At 40.1% G+C, this 19,324-nt stretch overlaps 1 protein-coding gene across 2 annotated transcripts in view; it reads right to left on the reverse strand.

The window, feature by feature from the left end:
• ano2b (anoctamin 2b) overlaps positions 1-19,324 on the reverse strand; it is an 86,913-nt gene that overhangs the window by 65,462 nt on the left and 2,127 nt on the right. Inside the window, exons 1-12 of one of the 2 annotated variants that reach the window (XM_059026864.1) lie at positions 17,762-17,973; positions 16,705-17,049; positions 12,670-12,768; positions 11,902-12,056; positions 10,531-10,585; positions 9,724-9,778; positions 9,474-9,529; positions 6,797-6,832; positions 5,517-5,581; positions 4,627-4,761; positions 3,147-3,301; positions 1,021-1,103 (exon numbers count right to left, since the gene is read on the reverse strand). In XM_059026864.1, coding sequence (XP_058882847.1) covers positions 1,021-1,103; positions 3,147-3,301; positions 4,627-4,761; positions 5,517-5,581; positions 6,797-6,832; positions 9,474-9,529; positions 9,724-9,778; positions 10,531-10,585; positions 11,902-12,056; positions 12,670-12,768; positions 16,705-17,049; positions 17,762-17,785 — 1,263 coding nt within the window. In that variant the 5' untranslated portion in view covers positions 17,786-17,973. Of the gene's footprint in view, positions 1-1,020; positions 1,104-3,146; positions 3,302-4,626; positions 4,762-5,516; positions 5,582-6,796; positions 6,833-9,473; positions 9,530-9,723; positions 9,779-10,530; positions 10,586-11,901; positions 12,057-12,669; positions 12,769-16,704; positions 17,050-17,761; positions 17,974-19,324 lie in introns of those variants that run through there. The other variant, XM_059026863.1, reaches the window with a different exon arrangement.

Genomic DNA, 19,324 nt, shown 5'->3' on the forward strand with positions numbered 1-19,324 from the left:
TTTCAGAGGATGTTAAAAAAAAAAAAAAAAACCCACGAGTGAAGTTGATTTAATTAAATCGTAATTAATTGAGAAAACTTATTTGCACAACAGGTTATATATTTTTTGCTAGCTTTTTTATTCGGTATAAAATAGAAATAAAGAGAGGCCTTTTTTTAATTATTTTTTACATTACCAACGTTCAAGTATGGGAGAAAAAAAAAAAAAAAACACAGAGATCTTGTTCCACAATGAGTCGGCTCAAAATAACATTAAAAAGGGACATCACGTGATCAAAAATAAAAACCGAAAATGAAGAGCTGTAGGAGTAGTATACCCACGGCGGTCACTATCTATGAGGACACCGAGGTCGCGTCCTCGGGTGTTTTTTTTGCATCATAAATGCTGATGCTTATGTAAAAATTCATTTTCTCTGTTGATTTGCTGTGTAACAGACTTGGAGCTTGAATAGTCAATACCAAGCAGTCATATAAATACTGCAGCTATAGCTTGAAACCGAAGCTTGACCTCGGTAGAATGTCAGCCCTGGTTATGGCCCCGATTATACATATAGATTAAATAATGAATAAAAAAAAAAAATCCCTTTAGTTTACCCCTGGGTACCCAAGTAGGAATTTATATTAAAAACAAATTTTACAAAGTTTTTTTTTAAATTTTTATTAAGACTTTGTTGGGGCATTTTGAATAGAGAACACAATAAGAATTTTGTTAGTACATGTCTGTAGGTGCAATAGCGCCCCCTATGAATGTTTCTTCATACTACCTGCACTACGGATGCAGGCACCCTGGCGCAGGGGTGGCCAGTCACAGTCCAGGAGGGCTACTCCACCCCAGATTTAACAAGTAAAATGAGATCATGAACGACTTCAGGGTCTGGGTGGAGGTTTAATTGCTTCAATTAAACAATTTAGAAGACGGTTGGAACAAAGACCAGGAGTGGAATGGGCCTCCAGGACCGCGATTGGACATTACACAGCTGCACTGCTGTTGACTTGGTTAATGGTGCAGAGTGGCACTCACCTCCTCCTCCTCCAGACCAGTGAGATCCCATTGGTAACACAGACTCATCTGTCGCCGCTTCCAATGCTCTAGAAACATAGTGGCTATGGAAAAACGAGAAACGAACAGCTGAGTGCCCCTTGTCTCCTGTTGAAACCGCCTTGATAAAGTATGTCTTAGCCTCGTAGATGCCTATATAACCCCTGTAGCCTCAACAGAGTGCTCAGAATCACATCTAACCTCCAAGTACATCGGGCATGCCAGAGTGTAACCATTAACATGTCCCCCTGCAACACGCAAGAAATACATCAGTAAGAATTACTACATACAGTAGAACACAAACAGGACAGAATATTGCGGGCGGGGGGGGGGGGGGGCGGGGGATGACAGGTTAATTGGTTACACTCTGGTGAACCAGCTTTATTTTGAGAGGCGACATGTTTCAGAGCTGTTGAGGCCACAGGGATGCTTTCAACTAAAAAAAAAAAGTCACCAGGATGTAATGACTGAAAAAGAATAAAAAAAAAACTAATAATTGTTATGTTTCATACAGTACCTGCATGAAGTTCAAAAAGGTAAAAGTATTCTTGAATGAAAGCCTGGAGAAGCATATACAATATCCCTGCAGTACCAGGCCATCCAACTAAATGGATTTGCAAACAGACTGCTTTATGGTCATGCATACACTAAAAACAGTAACACAAGTAGATTTTCATTCAAGCTATAGCCATCGCATAACATATGTCCACAACAGAAGAGTGGGCTCGCTAGATGAAAGGTGGATTGTTGTGCAGAGCCCCCCCTGGGGCACGGACAAGCTCAACAGAGTGTAGATAACCAAGAGTTACCCTCCCCGGACTCTGAGCGTCAGTAATAATGCATGCCGCTGTCCCCATCTCTGCATTTCACAAAAGCTGATCTAAGGAGTGTTTCCTAAAGACGGCGTAAGACTAGCTGCTTTCGTTAGGGCAGAGACAATGGGCCTGTCAGTCAGCTGATACACTGTGCAACTGCTCTAGCAATGGCAAGGCAGCACGACAGAGTATAGCAATGCGCAGTAATTAAACAACTTCAGGATAAAGGGTGTGCGACAGGGACAGCATACCGTCACTGGCTTCTCACTGGCATCCGGGTATCTACACAGACACGCCGCTTGTGACACGCCAACAGCGCAGGTTTGGTTGCAAGGAATCATAGCTTAGGAATGATCTGCTGGCAGGCGTGTACAACCTTAGAGTGCTGCGAGCAACCAGAATAAAATATCAAATATCTGACCACCATGTGTGGAACCGGGGCCAGTGCTCATTGTTTGTGTCAGCGAGACCATTCAGAATAGAGAGCGCGGCGCAGGCTGTATTGACAGAAAACTTATTTTTAGTTGTTTTTGCATGGTGCTTTTTTAAATGTTTCTTGTATTTGTTTCTTTTACACTGTACTACATTTTTACTGGCACCCAGCCTTTACCATTGTTGGTACCAGCCTGTGCCTCTTCTGTGTGCTGCTTACAAAACCTGAGCGCCCAGACGGCGTTTCAACCGTATTTCTGTGTCCAAAATTAAAAACAAAACAAGAGAACTCTGTATGTACGATACACTCCAGCTACAACCAATTATATAAAAGCACATTTAAAAAAAGTATAGTTTTCAATTCAAACTTTTCAACCTGCCTAACGTCAACCGGAATACAGTTCCACAAACGAGAAGCACAACAGCAAAAAGCGCCGAGACGACTGGGAATACACAGAGTTCGTAGTTCCTGGATCCATGAAGGACCTTCTAAGTTATTACAGAAACTTTAACATCAATTCTGTAGCTCTGGTAACCAGTGTAAGGACCTGAGCACTGGAGTAATGTGTTGAGAACGACGAGTGTGAGAAAGCAGCTGCGTTCTGGACAAGCTGAAGCCTTCCTTTGTCAGCAGATTGCCCATACCCCCTATTCCAGGACGCTTATCCACTTACTAACTCAGTGAAGGGTGTGGAAACAGGATTCACGGATCAGCGCCGTAACAGTTTTTTATTGGCGCACATAACCAGGGCTAGGTGGAGTACTAGGTTAATTCACTAGCGTTTCATTGCCTTTTTCCTCTAGAGGTCTGGGTTCAAGTCCAGCTCAGCACACATTTGACCATATCCTCTCAGGTCTTACCCCAGAGAGCCATGAATACGGAGAAGAAGACGGTGGCCGGGTTGTCGAAGAGGTGGCTGGCTTTGGCGGTGGAGCAGGCTGTGCTGAGGTTCCAGTAGTCACAAAACTGGTCACACAGGGGGCACATGGTAAAGTTGTGCTCACACATCTCAAGGCTATGAAACAGAGAATCAGTATTAATACTGGGTTAGCAGGACTGGAGTGAGAGTGTCAAACATGGAACAGGCAGCAAGACAAACATGCATGAAAAGTAAACGTTTATTCTTTCTTCACATACTGTAAAGTCTGTACTGTACTGTAGCTCAGTGAGAAAAGTCAAGTTCAACTTTGAGGCAAGAAGAAACTTAAAATCCCACTCTCCCACCAATTCTGTAAGTTTGTTGACAGATTATCCTGAGCGGGTTCCTAAAGTTCATTCTCTCTTTTGGGAGTTTTTTTGTATTGTCATATTTCAGTTTTGTTGGACTTCAGAAGAACAAGGAGTCAGTTTTGCCCATTCCAGGTTTTAATATGAGCTTGTACAGGTAACAAGCTCAGATGTGTGTTATTAAACTCATAGTAAAACCAGGACTGGATCAAACTGCTATGCAATGGGAGTCTTATTGCCATCCCTGCACTGACACACATGGTGAAGGGATAGTTAGACACCTCAAGGCTACGGAACAGAGAATCAGCATTAATACTGGGGGTTAGCAGGACAGAGCTTGGAATGAGAGTCAAAATGTGTAACGGGCAGTGTTGTGTGATACGCTGCTGTTATGGATTCTGTCCTCTGTCAGTGAGATGAGATGAGATGAGGTTAAAAGCTTTATAACCATGAATGCATAAGAAACCAGCTCTTTTGCATCGTAGTTAAGGCGCTGGCTTGCAGTGTGCAGGGTCGCTGGTTGGTGCCCAACCTCTGCTCTGTTACACATGCATGCAAAGTAAAAGGTTATTATGTCTCAGTTTTCCTGCCCAATTTCTTTGGGTTTCTTTTATATTGTCAAATATCAGCTTTGTTGAACCGGAGGTTCAGAGGAACAGGGGGTCAGACTTTGGATTATGGATCAAACCCACTGACGCTATAGCTCAGGGTTCATTTAGACGACAATAAAATTAAATGAAAATCTTAATCCCTCCTTTTAATCCTCCTCCTGTCTCAGACATACTGTACAATCTGCTTTCCTGTCATGACCAGGTTCCCAATAATCACTTCCAATGGTTATGTTTTCAAAATGCAGTGGCTTTATTATGCTCATTAGGCAGCTGTGGCTTAAAGCAAGGATAGACTATATAGCCAAATCGGCTTTTAAAGTGCTCAGTGTGGAAGTGAATTGCCATTGATTAGCACTCCATTGTAAAGGTGACGGAACAATGGCTTTTCTTGTTTTGAAGTCAACACATTAATGAATGGATATAATTAATACCTGTGGATAAATACTTCTTAAAAGGAACTTACGAGTCTGAGTATGAGTATCAGCACACCCCTATTGGTTACCTTGGTATGTTGGTGTCCAGTGTTGCACATCCATACAGAAACACTATGATTCCCACGACTGACGCCGGAATAAGAAACTCAGTGTAGACCCCCAGCCATGCAAAGTACAGACCGATATTTTCTCCAAAATACTTCCTGTCAAAGTAACGAGTAAAAAAACAGAGTTAGAAACAAGTTTATTTTAAAAATGACCTAATGGAGACTTCCTTGTTCCTTCCTCACCATGTGACAGTGACCTTTCAACTCTGCCAGCCCCGCCCACTTTTTAAATAAATGATGAGTAGGTGGGGCTGGAGAGTTGAAAGGTCACATGATTTTAATAGAATGAGGAACACTGTTCTGTTGCAGCTTTTAGGATTCTCCAGACAAGCGCTAAGCCAGGTAGAGGAAAAAAAGGACTTAGTATCCCATAGTACAAAAAAGTGTAATAAAGCAAAGTTAAAGCATAGTAAAGCAAAGGTAAGAGTAAAAGCACAGAGAGGTCTGGTAAAGCATAGGGAAGCATTGTAAAGCACAGAGAAGTATGGTAAAGCATAGGGAAGCATTGTAAAGCACAGAGAAGTATGGTAAAGCATAGGGAAGCATTGTAAAGCACAGAGAGGTCTGGTAAAGCAAAGGGAAGCATTGAAAAACACAGAGAGGTACGGTAAAGCATAGGGAAGCATTGTAAAGCACAGAGAGGTCTGGTAAAGCATAGGGAAGCATTGTAAAGCACAGAGAGGTCTGGTAAAGCATATTACAAAACATGGTAAACAATGTTAAAAACTGATAAATTATTGGGTTAAACGTATATAAGGGTATTGGAGCGACTGTACCATGCAAAATGAAACACTGTAAAAGGGAAATGTAAAAAACATCCTACACAATTAGAAGCACACAGACTGCATTACCTTATGAGGTCAATCGGCTGGTATTTGTAAAAAGCGCCATATCTGGCCCATTCTTCATGCAGCATCTTAAAAAAGGAGATTCAATTACCGAGCAAGAAAGTGCTATGGGGAAACTTTACATGAAGAAGCGTCTCCGATTACTGTGCATCTTGAGCAGCAACAGATACAAGCAAAAACAATAAAATCCCAGCCATAATCTGTACTGCTTGTGAAAGGGATTGAATGTCCTGTCGACACAAGCCGAGTGGATTCAAAGGCACACTCTGTCAAGTTGGAAAGAAGCAAATAACACAGAGAGAGTCAGACAGGGCGTTCACTGGTGTAGAAGAAAAAGGTTACGCATGGCTGTAAACCCTTTGTATGGTCCCATACATGTTACCTTAACATATTGGTTGTTAAATAATTCTACATATTGTTTTGCTTTTAACCTAGTTTCAGTAATATCAATGTTTGCTCCAGTTTGGCAGAGCAGAGAGACATTTAAAAAGGGCGTGTCCCTCATTACCATAGGAATGAATACAGAAACAGCTGATCGTGTGCACCAGAGCAAAACCAGGTTGGGATCAATCGAAAATAGTCTAAGAGCAAGTAAGGAGCATATTAGCCAAAATAATAATAATAATAATAATAATAATAATAATAATAATAATAATAATAATAATAATAATAATAATAATAATAATAATAATAATAATAATAATAATAATAATAATAATAATAACAACAACAACAACAACAATAATGCAGAGCAAAACCTTTGACAGTTGGCGTGTAAGTTTTAACACAAGTGATTTTTTAGTTTTCAGTACTGTTATTAACCTTATCAATAATAAAACTTCCATTACATCACAAGCAATTTTCAGCACGGATGAATCCACCTGGACTGCTTCAAGGAGCTATTTTCTGGGGGAATTCCAGGAATAAACCACATATAGGTGGGAGTGGGGGGGGGGGGGGGGTATTTCCAGTGGTGCAAAATGCTCTAAAAAGGCAAGTTGTAGCAGGTTGATCCAGTCAGAGTCCAAGAGATGTCAATGTTATGTGGATATAACAGATTTATGGTGGTATTTGTCCATCAATTAGCAAGGAATGAGCCATAAACATGCGAGTTTGACAGCGCTTGTGTAAGAAAGTTGCTGTTTTACTGAAATGTTCCGACGTACACGCATGCAGTGTATATGTGGTCAACTTTTCTTTCATTCCAGATAGCGAGCTAAAGCCGACAATGCCAGCCAAAGGGATCGGGAAACACAAAATAAAAAGAGAAAGTCTCTGCCTACCTTCCGCTCATTCACCTCATCGCCTTCATAATTCCCCTGGGATAGAAAAACAAATGACGTGACTCCATTTGTAATATTAAATGGGGCCGTGCAGCAATATCTGAAGTGTAATAAACAAGTGTGACAGCTAAAATCTGAGATTGGGTGGGGGGGGGGGGGGGGAGGTTTACGGGGACGGGATGGGACCTGGGGTCTTGGTTTGCCAATCAATTTATCATTCTGGCTTATTATTCCACCTGGTGGGCATGTGAGTGTAAAAAGCTGTTGTCAGCCCAATGAGAGAAAGAAAGAAGGTTTAATGAGAAACACAAAGCTGTGTGGCTTGGAATGTGAATTCAGGAGACTGCATGGCACACCAGGGGAGGCTTGGGGTTTGATACAGCAAAACTTGCACTTATTATTTGGAGTCTGAGCTTCCCCTCTCCTGCTTCAGCACAGCTGGACTCAGAGTCACTGGAAGGCAAGGCAGAAAGGCCTGCTTCGTCCTGCTCCGTCCTGCCACGGAGACTTCAGCTGTCAGTATTGTGCACAATATTCATTAAGTGTTTTCCTCTTGTGCACCATTTTCAAATCAAACTAGTAACTGTCAGCGTATATCTATAGCAAAAGACTACCTACACGTTAACCCGCTAATTTAAAAGTAGGCGCTTTGAATGCCAGGTGCTGTAGCTGGCAAATCTCGATGCTTGACAGTCATTTAAACGAATAAAAACATTCTAGCACTGCTTCAGTCAACGATGTCAGAACAGGATGAAAGTGACAGTGAAACTACAGTACTAACAGACCACTGAGATGACTGACAGCGACCCCAAGCCATTCAGAGCGGAACAGAGACGGGACAGGCAGCAAGTATAAAAACTACACAAACTAGAGATGATTTCTAAAACAAAATTCCAACTGGAACCTATTGGCAGCAGCTACACAAACTAAGGACCACCTGGTTGCAGGAGACCAAGTTTGAGGCAACTTTTCTGTATCAAACCCCACGTCTCCCCTGGTGTGCAGTGCAGTGGCCCAAAACCTTGCCTCCTGAAACCAAGTTCCAAGCCACAAAGTGGCTTTGTTTTCCCTCAGCTTAAGAAATTTTCCGAGTGTAGAAATTCTGAGTATAGATCAATGATAAAGCATTATAAATGTTTAACCCTTAGCGGTCCATTTATTCTGCACGTGTCAGGTCCAATTTATTTTCACACGTGCAGTTTATTTTAGACGCGCTGTTTAAAAGTTTGTTTGTTTTTTCACAATAAAACAGGTTTAAAAGGCACTGCATATCAACAGGACACTCAGTACTGCATCTCCAGCCCCGCCCCACCCCTTGTTCGCTATATTTTTCAAATGCCTCTTAATAATAGTACATACCGATAAATCATCTCTTGATCACTATCAGTATCAGTATTATCTATCAGTATTCATGAGATACGCCCTTTTTTCCTGCTTCTCGACTCCCATCAGTCTCACTCGGCCATTGAATGGTTTTCTCGGCTTTTTCCGGAGAAAAAACGACTAGAGACCTGTTTTATGCATCTTTTTGATGATGTCGGACAGGGTACGACATTGGACCGAAAAGGGAAAATTGCGATGTCGGACCAGGTCCGACATAGGACCGCAAAGGGCAAAACCACAACAGGTTCTGTAGAAATAGATTTAGTAATATCAGGTTTTTGTCTTTTATTATTAATTTGTTTATTCTAAGTTATTTAGATTTAATGAGTAACTTATAATATTTTTGTAAGTGTTCGGTGGCTACCTCTAAATCGAGCTGAGGTTGTACTTTCTGTAGTCACTTCACTCACGGGGCTGACACAGCAAAGAGTGTGTGAGAAGTACACTCTCAACTTGACTAGAGGCAGCCACCAAACACTTGGAAACATACATTATTTCCAATGATTTAATGAAAACGTGTAATGTCGTCACAAAAGGGTCTAGACAAAGGAAAAAGCCCATAGAGCCACTTTCACCCTGAGCCTGTGAGCAGTGTTATTTGCGGTGGCCAGGAGCCTTGCTTTCTGGCTTCAAGTGGCGTGCTTGGTCCATTGGTTGGTGCTCTGGAATTTTATCTGCGATAGTTGCACCTTAAATGCCAATTGACAACTATGACCAATCAGCTGGCTCAGACTTGTGACAGACATAAAAGGGATTCCTGAAACACCAATCATGGGAAAGTGATACAAGCACAAGCTATATTGTGTGTTGGCCTGGTCTCAGAAAAAACAGTGTAACTTGAAGAGTAAGTAAGTAGCAGGGTTCCGAAAAATAGTGTTACACCTCCTCCACGTGTTGCTACAACTGTTTAAATAACGTACCTGTCAAAAGCTAAAGCACTTGTTATGTTTTTTTGGTACTTTTTATTTATTTACTTATTTTATTTTTAATTTATTTTTTAAATCGCTCTTCCTGCAGTGATTTAGAGGACAGATCTCAAATCCCTGTGCACTAGAGCGGCCATTTTGAAAACAGCTTTGAAACAGACTTTTTAAAGTGTAAAAAATCGTCAGGATGTTATCAATGGAAAAATGACAGGTACATTATTTAAACAGTTGTAGTAACATGTGGGGAGGTAGAACCCTACATTTTTTCCGGAACCCTGCTACTTACTCTTTAAAAGACCAGACTTATTTCTAGAAGCTTCTTTGTCTGGGCAATCCTTTCTTGTGTTTTCATTGTTGTGTGTACTCACTTCATGAAGGGGGTAGGCTGAATCGTAGGTGCCATTCGCTATTAAAGCTGCAATACCTAAAGAGAGAAACAAACGGCAAGTACATTGTAACTATGCATAATAACACTGTAATTATGTGCAAGCAAAATAAAATGTCCCACCCAGAGTCATTCTGTTTCACCAGAATTATAAATAGTTTAGTGAAAGCAACCAGGTTTCCCTGGATGATGTGTCAAATTTCCTGGAATTACACGTTTCCCAGGACACTCACCTGTACTGCCATACTGTCCTTTGGTGCTGCCTGTGACCTTCAAGATTTCATAGACCTGTTGAAGCAGAGAACAATGAACCAGCTGACTCATGGTGCAGCCAACACCCATTCATTACTCCCTGCATCAGCATAGTGACCAATTAAACACAACAGTACTGCAAATAGGGCTCACATTGCGAGAGGTGGGAGTTTCACCAAAGAGACAGCCAAAAATGAAATGTACTATGGATGTGGATTCCCCTTCCTTGAAACTACCACGGGGTATATTTTCAGAAATGGTCTATGTCTATAATTGCCACGTTCTTATTTTACCCCACCCCCTCCCCACCGATTTAAATTTTTTCTTAATTCCTATTTCTTACCCGATCACCAGTCTCTAGCATGTTGTTTAGCATTAAATGAGATGGATATTAAAAGATGATATCACTGTAGCGCATTTTGCATTGAAAAACAGCATCAGACACCAGTGTGCCGTATATTAGACTAGCTTACTGGTCTGCTACTTTGAGTGTTCTTTTTTTGTTTTGCTACGAGAGCAATCTGCAATTTCGAGTTATCTTTCCTAGACCTGCATACAGATCTGCAGTGTTTGAAAGAGCTCTGAAAAAAATAAAAACTATTTCTTATTGCATGTTACATTTCAGTGCATGTTTTTAAGCAGGTATCCACAAGAGCAGTTCCCTAATCACCAGGGACTGACAGCACCTGCTTGTCTACTCCTGTGTGTTGCTAAGAAACAGAGTCAGTGTGCCGAAATCCAGATGCTTCAAAAGACACAGAGAAGCACTGAGCTGGCAACGCACTTACTATTCGACTTCGTGTGGCACTGTTGAAGAACGTCTCCTTGTCTTTGATGTTGTATCTGAAAAGCAACACAAGAGGCACAGAGTCAGGCAGGCGCAGCAAGCTGAACATGTTTGAAAATTAACAAGATGATATTTCAAAAGCACTTTGAAAGCCCCATCTTGTGCATTCCACCCCTATGTTGTGCTACAGTTTTATTTTCTCTGTCCCTCCTTTTTGATTTGCAGTTCTGTTTAAAATGTGACAGTACTCACGGCTCTTCTCAACAGGTGAATCTGTTGGAGAGAAAAGTTTCTGTAAAGCCTGAACTGTACCGTAGCTCAATGAGAAAGGAGAAAAGTTCAACTGAGGAAAAAAGAAATTCAAAATCCCACCAATTAAGTTAAATTCTACATGATGTAACACTGTAAAGAATCTAAACAGATGTGTCACAAAACAATTCTCACAGAGAATTGAGAGGGTCTGGAACCAACTCCCCAGTAATGTTGTTGAAGCTGACACTCTGGGATCCTTCAAGAAGCTGCTTGATGAGATTCTGGGATCAATAAGCTACTAACAACCAAACGAGCAAGATGGGCCGAATGGCCTCCTCTCGTTTGTAAACCTTCTTATGTTCTTATGTAATACTGTAAAGAATCTAAACAGATGTGTCACAAAACATTCTACATGATGTAATACTGTAAAGAATCTAAACAGATTAATTTACACACAGATTATTAACATTATAGACTGTTATTTATTTATTTATTAAAAAAAAAACTGTATTACAATATGATGCTTAGTTGTAGACCATCCACTAATCCACTACATTTTATACAGCCTTTTTATAGCTTTAAATGACAACACAAAAGAAACAAAATAAACTGGTAGATCACTAACGCCTAAAAAGACACTTTGATTGATTTTGCCAAAGTTATACATATCTAACAGGAAACTACAACTGAAGAGAAACTCCTGAACTTGGGAGAAAGCAATTTAATGCAGATTTATATAATATTATTAATACAGCATTTATGTAGTTGCAATAAGAACCACTAAAAAAGATTTTCTTTTGCAATTTGCAAAAGAAAATATTCTGGCCTACCAAAAAAAAAAAATAGGCACCCTGTTAAAATGGATACAGCCCTGTTTGAATGTCATAGTGTTTCATTTGATTGAAATCCTGTTCTTTGGGATCAGTAAAAAAAAATTGTTTCTATAAAAACGTGTGTGTCTAATGTTGCAAGAAATCAATGCAGCTCATGGCACCTCATGATATTACCCTAACCCGAAACTAGTCCTCACCACAGCGTAAGTGGACTTACGCGGTGAGGACTAGTTTAACCCCAACCCCGTCCTCCAAGGATGAACGTGGCAGCACATGTGAATACTTACAGGTGGATCTTTTCTCTGGAGAAATCATACGAGATGTGCTTGGTCTTGGTGTCATTTTCCACGTGTTGCACCTTGGGTTCAAAAGGCTTTGTGATCTTGTGCCAAACTTTATTAAGTGCGGTTATAATCCCACTTTCTTCTTTTACTTCATAGACCTGCAAAACAAGACAGGATGTGTGGCCATTGTGATTGCCAAGACAGGAGAACGTGAACTAGGGAAGGACAGGTAGTTGCAGGTAGTTACACACACCTTGGGAATGGAGGTCATTCGCAAGTCTGAAATGTCAGTAACTCTGAAAATGAGCACACCTGCTATCTACACCCTCAATCTGGTGAATGATACAAGGATACAGCACAGTGATGCAACACTCATAGTGGTATGGGTTGAAATGCTTTAAAAGGGTACTATAAATGGAAAAAAGGCTAAATTTAAGTTACCATTGAAGCTGTAACTGTAGCAAACACAGATTTAAACATCCAGGAAAACATGGGTTACCGTGGGGCTTGTTTTGATTTTATTTTAACCAAAATGCACTTGTGCAGCTTGCTCAGTCACTCAGCCTTTGGCTTTGATTTGAACTCTGTCTGGATACATTTGTTGGTCCAGTAATTTTGCCTTCTTCATCTTGCTGCTTATAGGAGCGCCTATCTAGTTGCACTGCACGCATGGGTCAGTGATTGCATACTTCTGGCTGAAAGTGGGGTGTTTGACTGACCGGTCAGTTTGTAGCTCTGCTGTTTGAAACCTTGGGGCTCCACTGTACTTACATTTTTCGTGGGCACCTTTATTTTGAGGAATTCTGCTTCTCTACTCAGAGTGTGCCATGGAGCATGTATTCGGATGAAGCCAGTTCCTTGGTTTTTGTTCTGTCAATAAAGAACACCAATAATTATGGTTCACTTAAAAGTAGGTATTTCAACATATTCCACGATCACAAATATTTGCGTTGTCACATTCAAATATGATCATTTTCTCTACAGTGATTATACAAGAAATGTTTCTAAATGTTCACCTGAAAAACAGTAAATGCTAAAAATTGTAGAATATTTCATTTTTATGTCCACCTTTTAAAAGACGTTCTATTTTCACCATCAGTGAATTATCAAACAAAATAAAAACAACAGACACATGAAATGTCTTCTTGTCCTGGACAGAGCGATCTTCAGCAGAAATATTTCCGAACTTTGATGCAGCTGATGTCTTTTTCGTTGAAGACATTTTTTAAAAAAACTGTGCCAATTTATGTAGTGTGTGTTCAATCATTTGCTGGATGCAAACTAAACCGGCTGCCAGGTTCCTGAATGCAGTGTAACAGGGAGTGTGTCAATAAGGCAAACGTTTCCTGTATTTATTTTTAAGTGATAAAAAACACATGCTAAGAGAGTCATAGAATACAGCTGTGTACCGAATGCAGGACACTGTCACAAAGTGTCTGTATTGTTCTGATGACCAGAAGTTAGAAGACCTCTCACACAAAGAGAGCTGTAACTAGGCTTGCCATCTGGATCCAGAATCTCAGGAGTCTAATAAAAGCAGCAATCACAAATCCAAGCAGCTGTTTCTTCGCTCGTTTCACTTGGTATGGTAAATCAGCCAGATCAACACCTCTGACCCTCACCTGATTGTCAGTGTCTGATCTCAGTCTGATCAATCGAATGCTTGGTTAATGTAGCACTAATGAAATTGACTATTTTTAAATGGTTTGTATATATAAATATAAAAAAACTCATGAATGGATTTAATATTTTTTCACTAAACCAACAAAAGGCACTATTCTGGGCCAGTTCCTTTGTACCCTGAAATTCCAGACAAAAATTCCAATGTAAAAGAATTGGGGTTTAACATTAAAATGCCGCTATATTCTTCAATTATATACTGTAGCAAATGTACTGGTTTCAAACTTATATAAGAAAGGAACTGTTAATTGTTATTTGACTGTTTATGAATTTGAATATTTTCAATAAAGAGTATTGGGGGGCTGGAAACCAGTTCAAGCCAAGATGACAGCCAGCCTAATTTGTGACGAATCCTTCATTGATCCCCAGTTTGAAGGGATCCAGTTTCTCAGCTCAGGAACCGGCTGCCAGTTAAACTTCACAGGTCAGGCTCCAGTGCATCCTTTAATTAAATACGTCTCGTACTGCTAGAGACGAGCACGCATCTCTTCAACCAAACTTTACATGAAAAATTTATCATTTAAACCGCAGGGCAGCTCAAGCTGTAACCCTACCCAGCACACTGTCCCATTAGCACCAGACTGTGGGCTGGAAGACTACGCAATGTTGTAGTCAAGAGTTAATGTTATGCAGCAGCTGATTCCACCAGAGAGCCTACAGCCGATACAGTACTTACAATAGTGCCGAAGGATTGCTTATCTTTGATCAGTGCGCTAAATTATTTTAAGGGAATTTAAATATTGTATTGGGGAATCAAAGCGTTGACCACAGACCTATTCAGATTACATTATTTAGCTGTTCAGTGCAGGTAGGCAGTTATCCAAAGTTTTAATCTATACACCACTGTATTAAAAGGAACTTTAGGTTTTATTTTACCAATATTTACAGAATAAAATCCCACATTTTACAAAAGCTTTTTAAAATACAGAATTTGGCTCGCTTGGTGTTCCAGAACACTCTGCAAAGTTTACAAGAAAAGCATTACGTCACCTTTGTGTCCCATATTGTGCTCAGCACATAGAAAAGTAAGCTTGATCATCACTGTGGGTAGGAAAACACTAAGAAATGTATAATAAGCTTCAGTTTCTTATTTTATATTACGGAGTCATAAAATCACAAAAGCATCTGAAGGGCTATATTTGTAGAATTAACAGTTACATGTAGGCTAAACTTTTGCGGTTAACAAAATTTAAGTAAATATCATAACAATATAGTTAGAGAATTTAAATAACAGATAGATACCAGTTAGAAATGCTCAAAAAATTACAAAAGTAGCCTGTCCTCAAATAAAGACAATGGCACTTAATGGGCTGGCAACTAGGATTCTCCAGTCATGCTCGAAGGATTCAGAGGCAATATTGGAACAAGAGAACCCACTCGGAATGATTGCAAAAAACATAGAATGACATTTGAAGTTGCTTGGTCTTTGCAGTCAACCAAATCTGAAACTGAAAATGTTTGTGGGATGACGTGGCTTAAAATGGGCTCAACACACCTTCAGGAGCATGCACAGAAACCAGAAAAACAAAAATCACTGGACATAATCACGCATGAGTCGCCTCTCTCAGGCAATTGAGCCTTAAGACGCACTAACGAGCCTAAAAGCATATCTGTTTAAATGCCATGTTCCAATTATACGGTGTTTACTTACTACCTTATATGATTTCCAGTTGCCATTCCATGCCAAGTGGAACTGAGGGCATGTACCCAGACAGAGGCGATTGCTGGCCACACAAGCACCCAGTACAGAGATTGAAGTGAAACCCCATTGCATAGCAGTTCGATCCATTCCTGGTTTTAGTACGAGTTTAATAAAACACACCTGACCGTGTTACCTACACACTGGTGCTAATCAAGTTTGCAGTAAAACCTGGAATGGGTGAAACTGCTATGCAATAGGAGTCTTATTTCCATCCCTGCAGTATAATTATTGTGCAGGGTTGATCGCCCTTAACGTCACAGGAGTGTAAACAGTAGTCACACTGATTCATTAAAACTCAGAGAAACCTGTTAAAAAATGTGTACATCATGCAACAAGAAACTCTTATCATTTGCAGTCTGCATAGCCGCAAGGCTTTGGTCTGAAACAAATTATTTTTTTAATAATTTAAGCCTTTTGTATGCATCCAAAAAAAATTCTCATGTTTGTACACTGCAGTTATACCTCCTTTCAAATATATATATAGACACACACAATGCCTGGCTACTTTATTAGTACCTGTACCTAATATAGGGTGTAGTCACTGTTTTCCCTGATCACAGTCTTCACACAGTAAGGCACAGACTCCAATTTAAGGTGCTGGAAGGTTTCTCGAGGGATAACAACCCTTTCATTCATTACAAGTTCAAGCAGTTGGTGCAAAGGGGTAGGTAGAGGATCGTGAGGACAAATGTGTTGTGCAAGTTCATCACAGACATGCTCAATTGGATTGAGATTAGGGGACTGAAGTATCTGTCATGCTCCTCAAACCATTCCAGGGATGGAAATAAGACTCCCATTGCACTGCAGTTTAATCCATTCTTGGTTCTACTAAGAGTTTCATAACTCACCTGAGCTTGTTACCTGTACACTGTGGCTAATCAAGCTGGTAGTAGTCTTATTTCCATATCTGCTTTCGCACACAGTTGTGGCACACTTGACATCTGGGTTACTTGATGCTATAAGTATGCTTCAGTAAACCACACCAGCATATACCAGGAGAACATGCCCCACACCAGGGCCATGCCAAATCCAATCAGGCAGACAGGTCCTAATAAAGTGACCAGACAGTGCAACAGGGAGATGCAGCTTTTATGTATTACTGACTACATGTCGGTAATTAGTAAAATGAAGCACTGCCCATCTGTACAAACATGTCTGCTACAGGAGGTGTTTCACATTTGCCGGCCAATGTGTCTGTACATTTTGTAAAATATGTCAATACAAGTTTTGATACAGACAGATAACATTATTGCTCGGTAAAGTAGGATATGGATAATGTTAAAATGACATTATCCATATCCTACAATTCATTTTATGTTCAAATATAACAAGTCACCAAGATTTTTTTTCCCCGTCGTGCTAGTGTTACAATAGTGTGGTAATTGAGTTTTATCATCATGCGAGGCACAAGATCTTAGTATTACCTCCTCGTCACTTTCGATCTCGAGCCCAGCCTCCACCAATTTGCGCTGGAACGCCTCTCTACGAGATCTCCTATCGTCTTCCAGCACATCCTGGGGAGCCACTTCCATTACGAGCCCTTGTTCGTGTTGTGAAGACTGTTGGGTTTGCACCTGGTCCTTTCCTTCTGGGTTCACAGAGCTGCCGTTCGAAATCACCGCTAGGCCCTGGGAAACCAAGGCGCTCTTTACAGAGACGTGTGTCCTGTAGTTGTATGCCAACACATAATCCACTTTTCTCTTCCCGTCTCGAAAGTACAACCCATTCCTGGTGTTTGGCTGTTCCCCATCAATGAAATTATTAAGAACCTTAAAATAACATAGAAAAGTGTTATCATTCGTGAAAAAGAAATTTAAAAAAAGACCCGTCTCATTTTTTTTTTTGTCAGGTAACATACAACCTAAAAATGTAGCTATAAAATAACAAAACTTTTCTTCTAAAGCTAATTTTTGATTACAATGAAAAAAAACACATCTAAAAAAATACCCTTACTGTATTTATTTACAAAACTCTGCATACTTATTTTGAAGGCGTTTTTAATCAAGTTGACGATATGAGTTGCAAAAAAACACATGTAGGCCTATCCATTACTGCTAGAATTCAACAAAACTATTACCACTAGGTTTTTGCAGACACTTTGCAGCAGCCAGTAGCTATACATAACATTATGTAAATACCCATTTTAACTTTCATTAAAGCAAAAGGCCAATAAAATACATGCCTACATGTTTTTTTTTTTCTTTCTACAGGTCTGATGTTAAACTACTGACTGCGGTGTTTCGTAGTTTTTAATGTCAGTCGACTGATCTAGGCACTCGATTAAAAAAAACTTCTTTCTATACAAAGGTCGTATATTACCCATCGCGTACTTTAAATGTACATTTATCATTGATACTATTACATAAGACACTAGTTATTGTATTGACTTCAAAAGAAATACGACAGCATTCCAAAAATGTAAACAATAAATAATAATAATAAAAAAAACACTTTACTTGTGTCCTTTAATAAATAACTTACAGGTGGTTTTATTGGCTGCAGCATTCTCTCCTTAACGCAAAAAATTGGTCCACTGCGTGAATTGGATATGCGTGAGAAGTGAAAATACGGTGAAAGCTTATTCTCCCAGTCGAGCTGCGTGCAATCAGAACTGGTTTGGGCGTTGTTCCTGAAATGATGAGCGCGGCTGGGTACCACAAGAGACCTGTTATTCTGAACAACTTGTTCGATGTTTTTCCACGTGAGAGGGGCGAGTCTTCACTTGAGCACGAAGACGAGACAGGGGATGTGATTAACAGTAGTTAAATCACACCCCTAAAGGCGGTGTGGTTATCTCTTGTAATTCGCACCACCTGGAATTCGTCTCAATGCTTTATGCAACTTCAAAAAAAATTCAATATTATAGATATATTATTGTAGTAATATTATAGTAATATTATTTTATTGTTGGTTTATTTTCTCAATGGCCGTCTGTGCCCGAATGCCGTTGAGAAAGTAGTTATTTATAATGAGACCGTGATAATGTTTACCTTTCGTTGCTATGGCTGGAGAAACTGACATTTGAAGCAGGTGCGGAGAAGGGACATTTTACCATTTTGTTTCAGTGTTTCTTGTGTATCATACAGCACCACCACTACACTCAGTTGAGACGTTGTCATACTAAAACAATAAATACAACCGGACTAACTAGGAATAATATTACTAAATCTAGCACAGTGGTAGAGTGTATTCTTTCTATAGGCTACAACGACAAAAAAAAAGTTAGTCCCTAAAGAGGTGCAACGAACCAGCGACCCCGCGCACTGCAAGCGAGCGTCTTAACCACAATGCAAAAAGATGTTGGGTTTGCTTGCATTCCTTGTTATAGAACTTAACATCATCTCATCTACAGATGACACGACAGGATCTGTAACGACGGTGTATCACACACTACTGCCCGTTACACGAGCACAGATGATGAGGGATTGATAATTTTGAAGGACGTCCCATTCTTTTTCATTCAAAGTAATGTTTACAGTACACGTGAATCCTCCACAATATTATCTGTATTATAAAGCAGTGGTTTGAATGGGGCTCCGACTCGCAATCACTCAACATGCTCTTCTAGACTGCAAGCTCTCCCTGCCCTGTGCAAGTCTCCCCGGCGCCAGGGTGTTAATTCTACCTGACTGAAGGTACATGTTATTAATTTGTAAACATTTCAGAAAAAGACTGGTATGCAGCGCAAGCATGTTAACACTTGCAAATACATTCGACATCAGTAGGGAAGCTGCGTTTTAAATTGAGTTTATTTGTAATAAATTCTAAGAATTATACTTGGTGCGGAGTGATGCGTTAAATTAAATGAGTGTGGTGAAGCGGCAGCCGGTGGTCCCTGAGAGATTAATTTACCCTTCAGAATATCGCTAGCCAATCAAAGTGCTCACTCGAACCACGCAGCTGCATGAACCGTAGTTTAGCAACGCTGGCTGAATATGCCTGCAATAAACGTAGTGAGTAGTACGGCATTAGAGGTGGTTTTGATACTGTAACTTACTGCTCTGTGGTGGTCCAAAGAATATTCTGACGGATCTAAAGCACTCT

Source organism: Acipenser ruthenus, chromosome 7 (genome assembly GCF_902713425.1).
Source record: "Acipenser ruthenus chromosome 7, fAciRut3.2 maternal haplotype, whole genome shotgun sequence".
NCBI lineage: Eukaryota > Metazoa > Chordata > Actinopteri > Acipenseriformes > Acipenseridae > Acipenser > Acipenser ruthenus.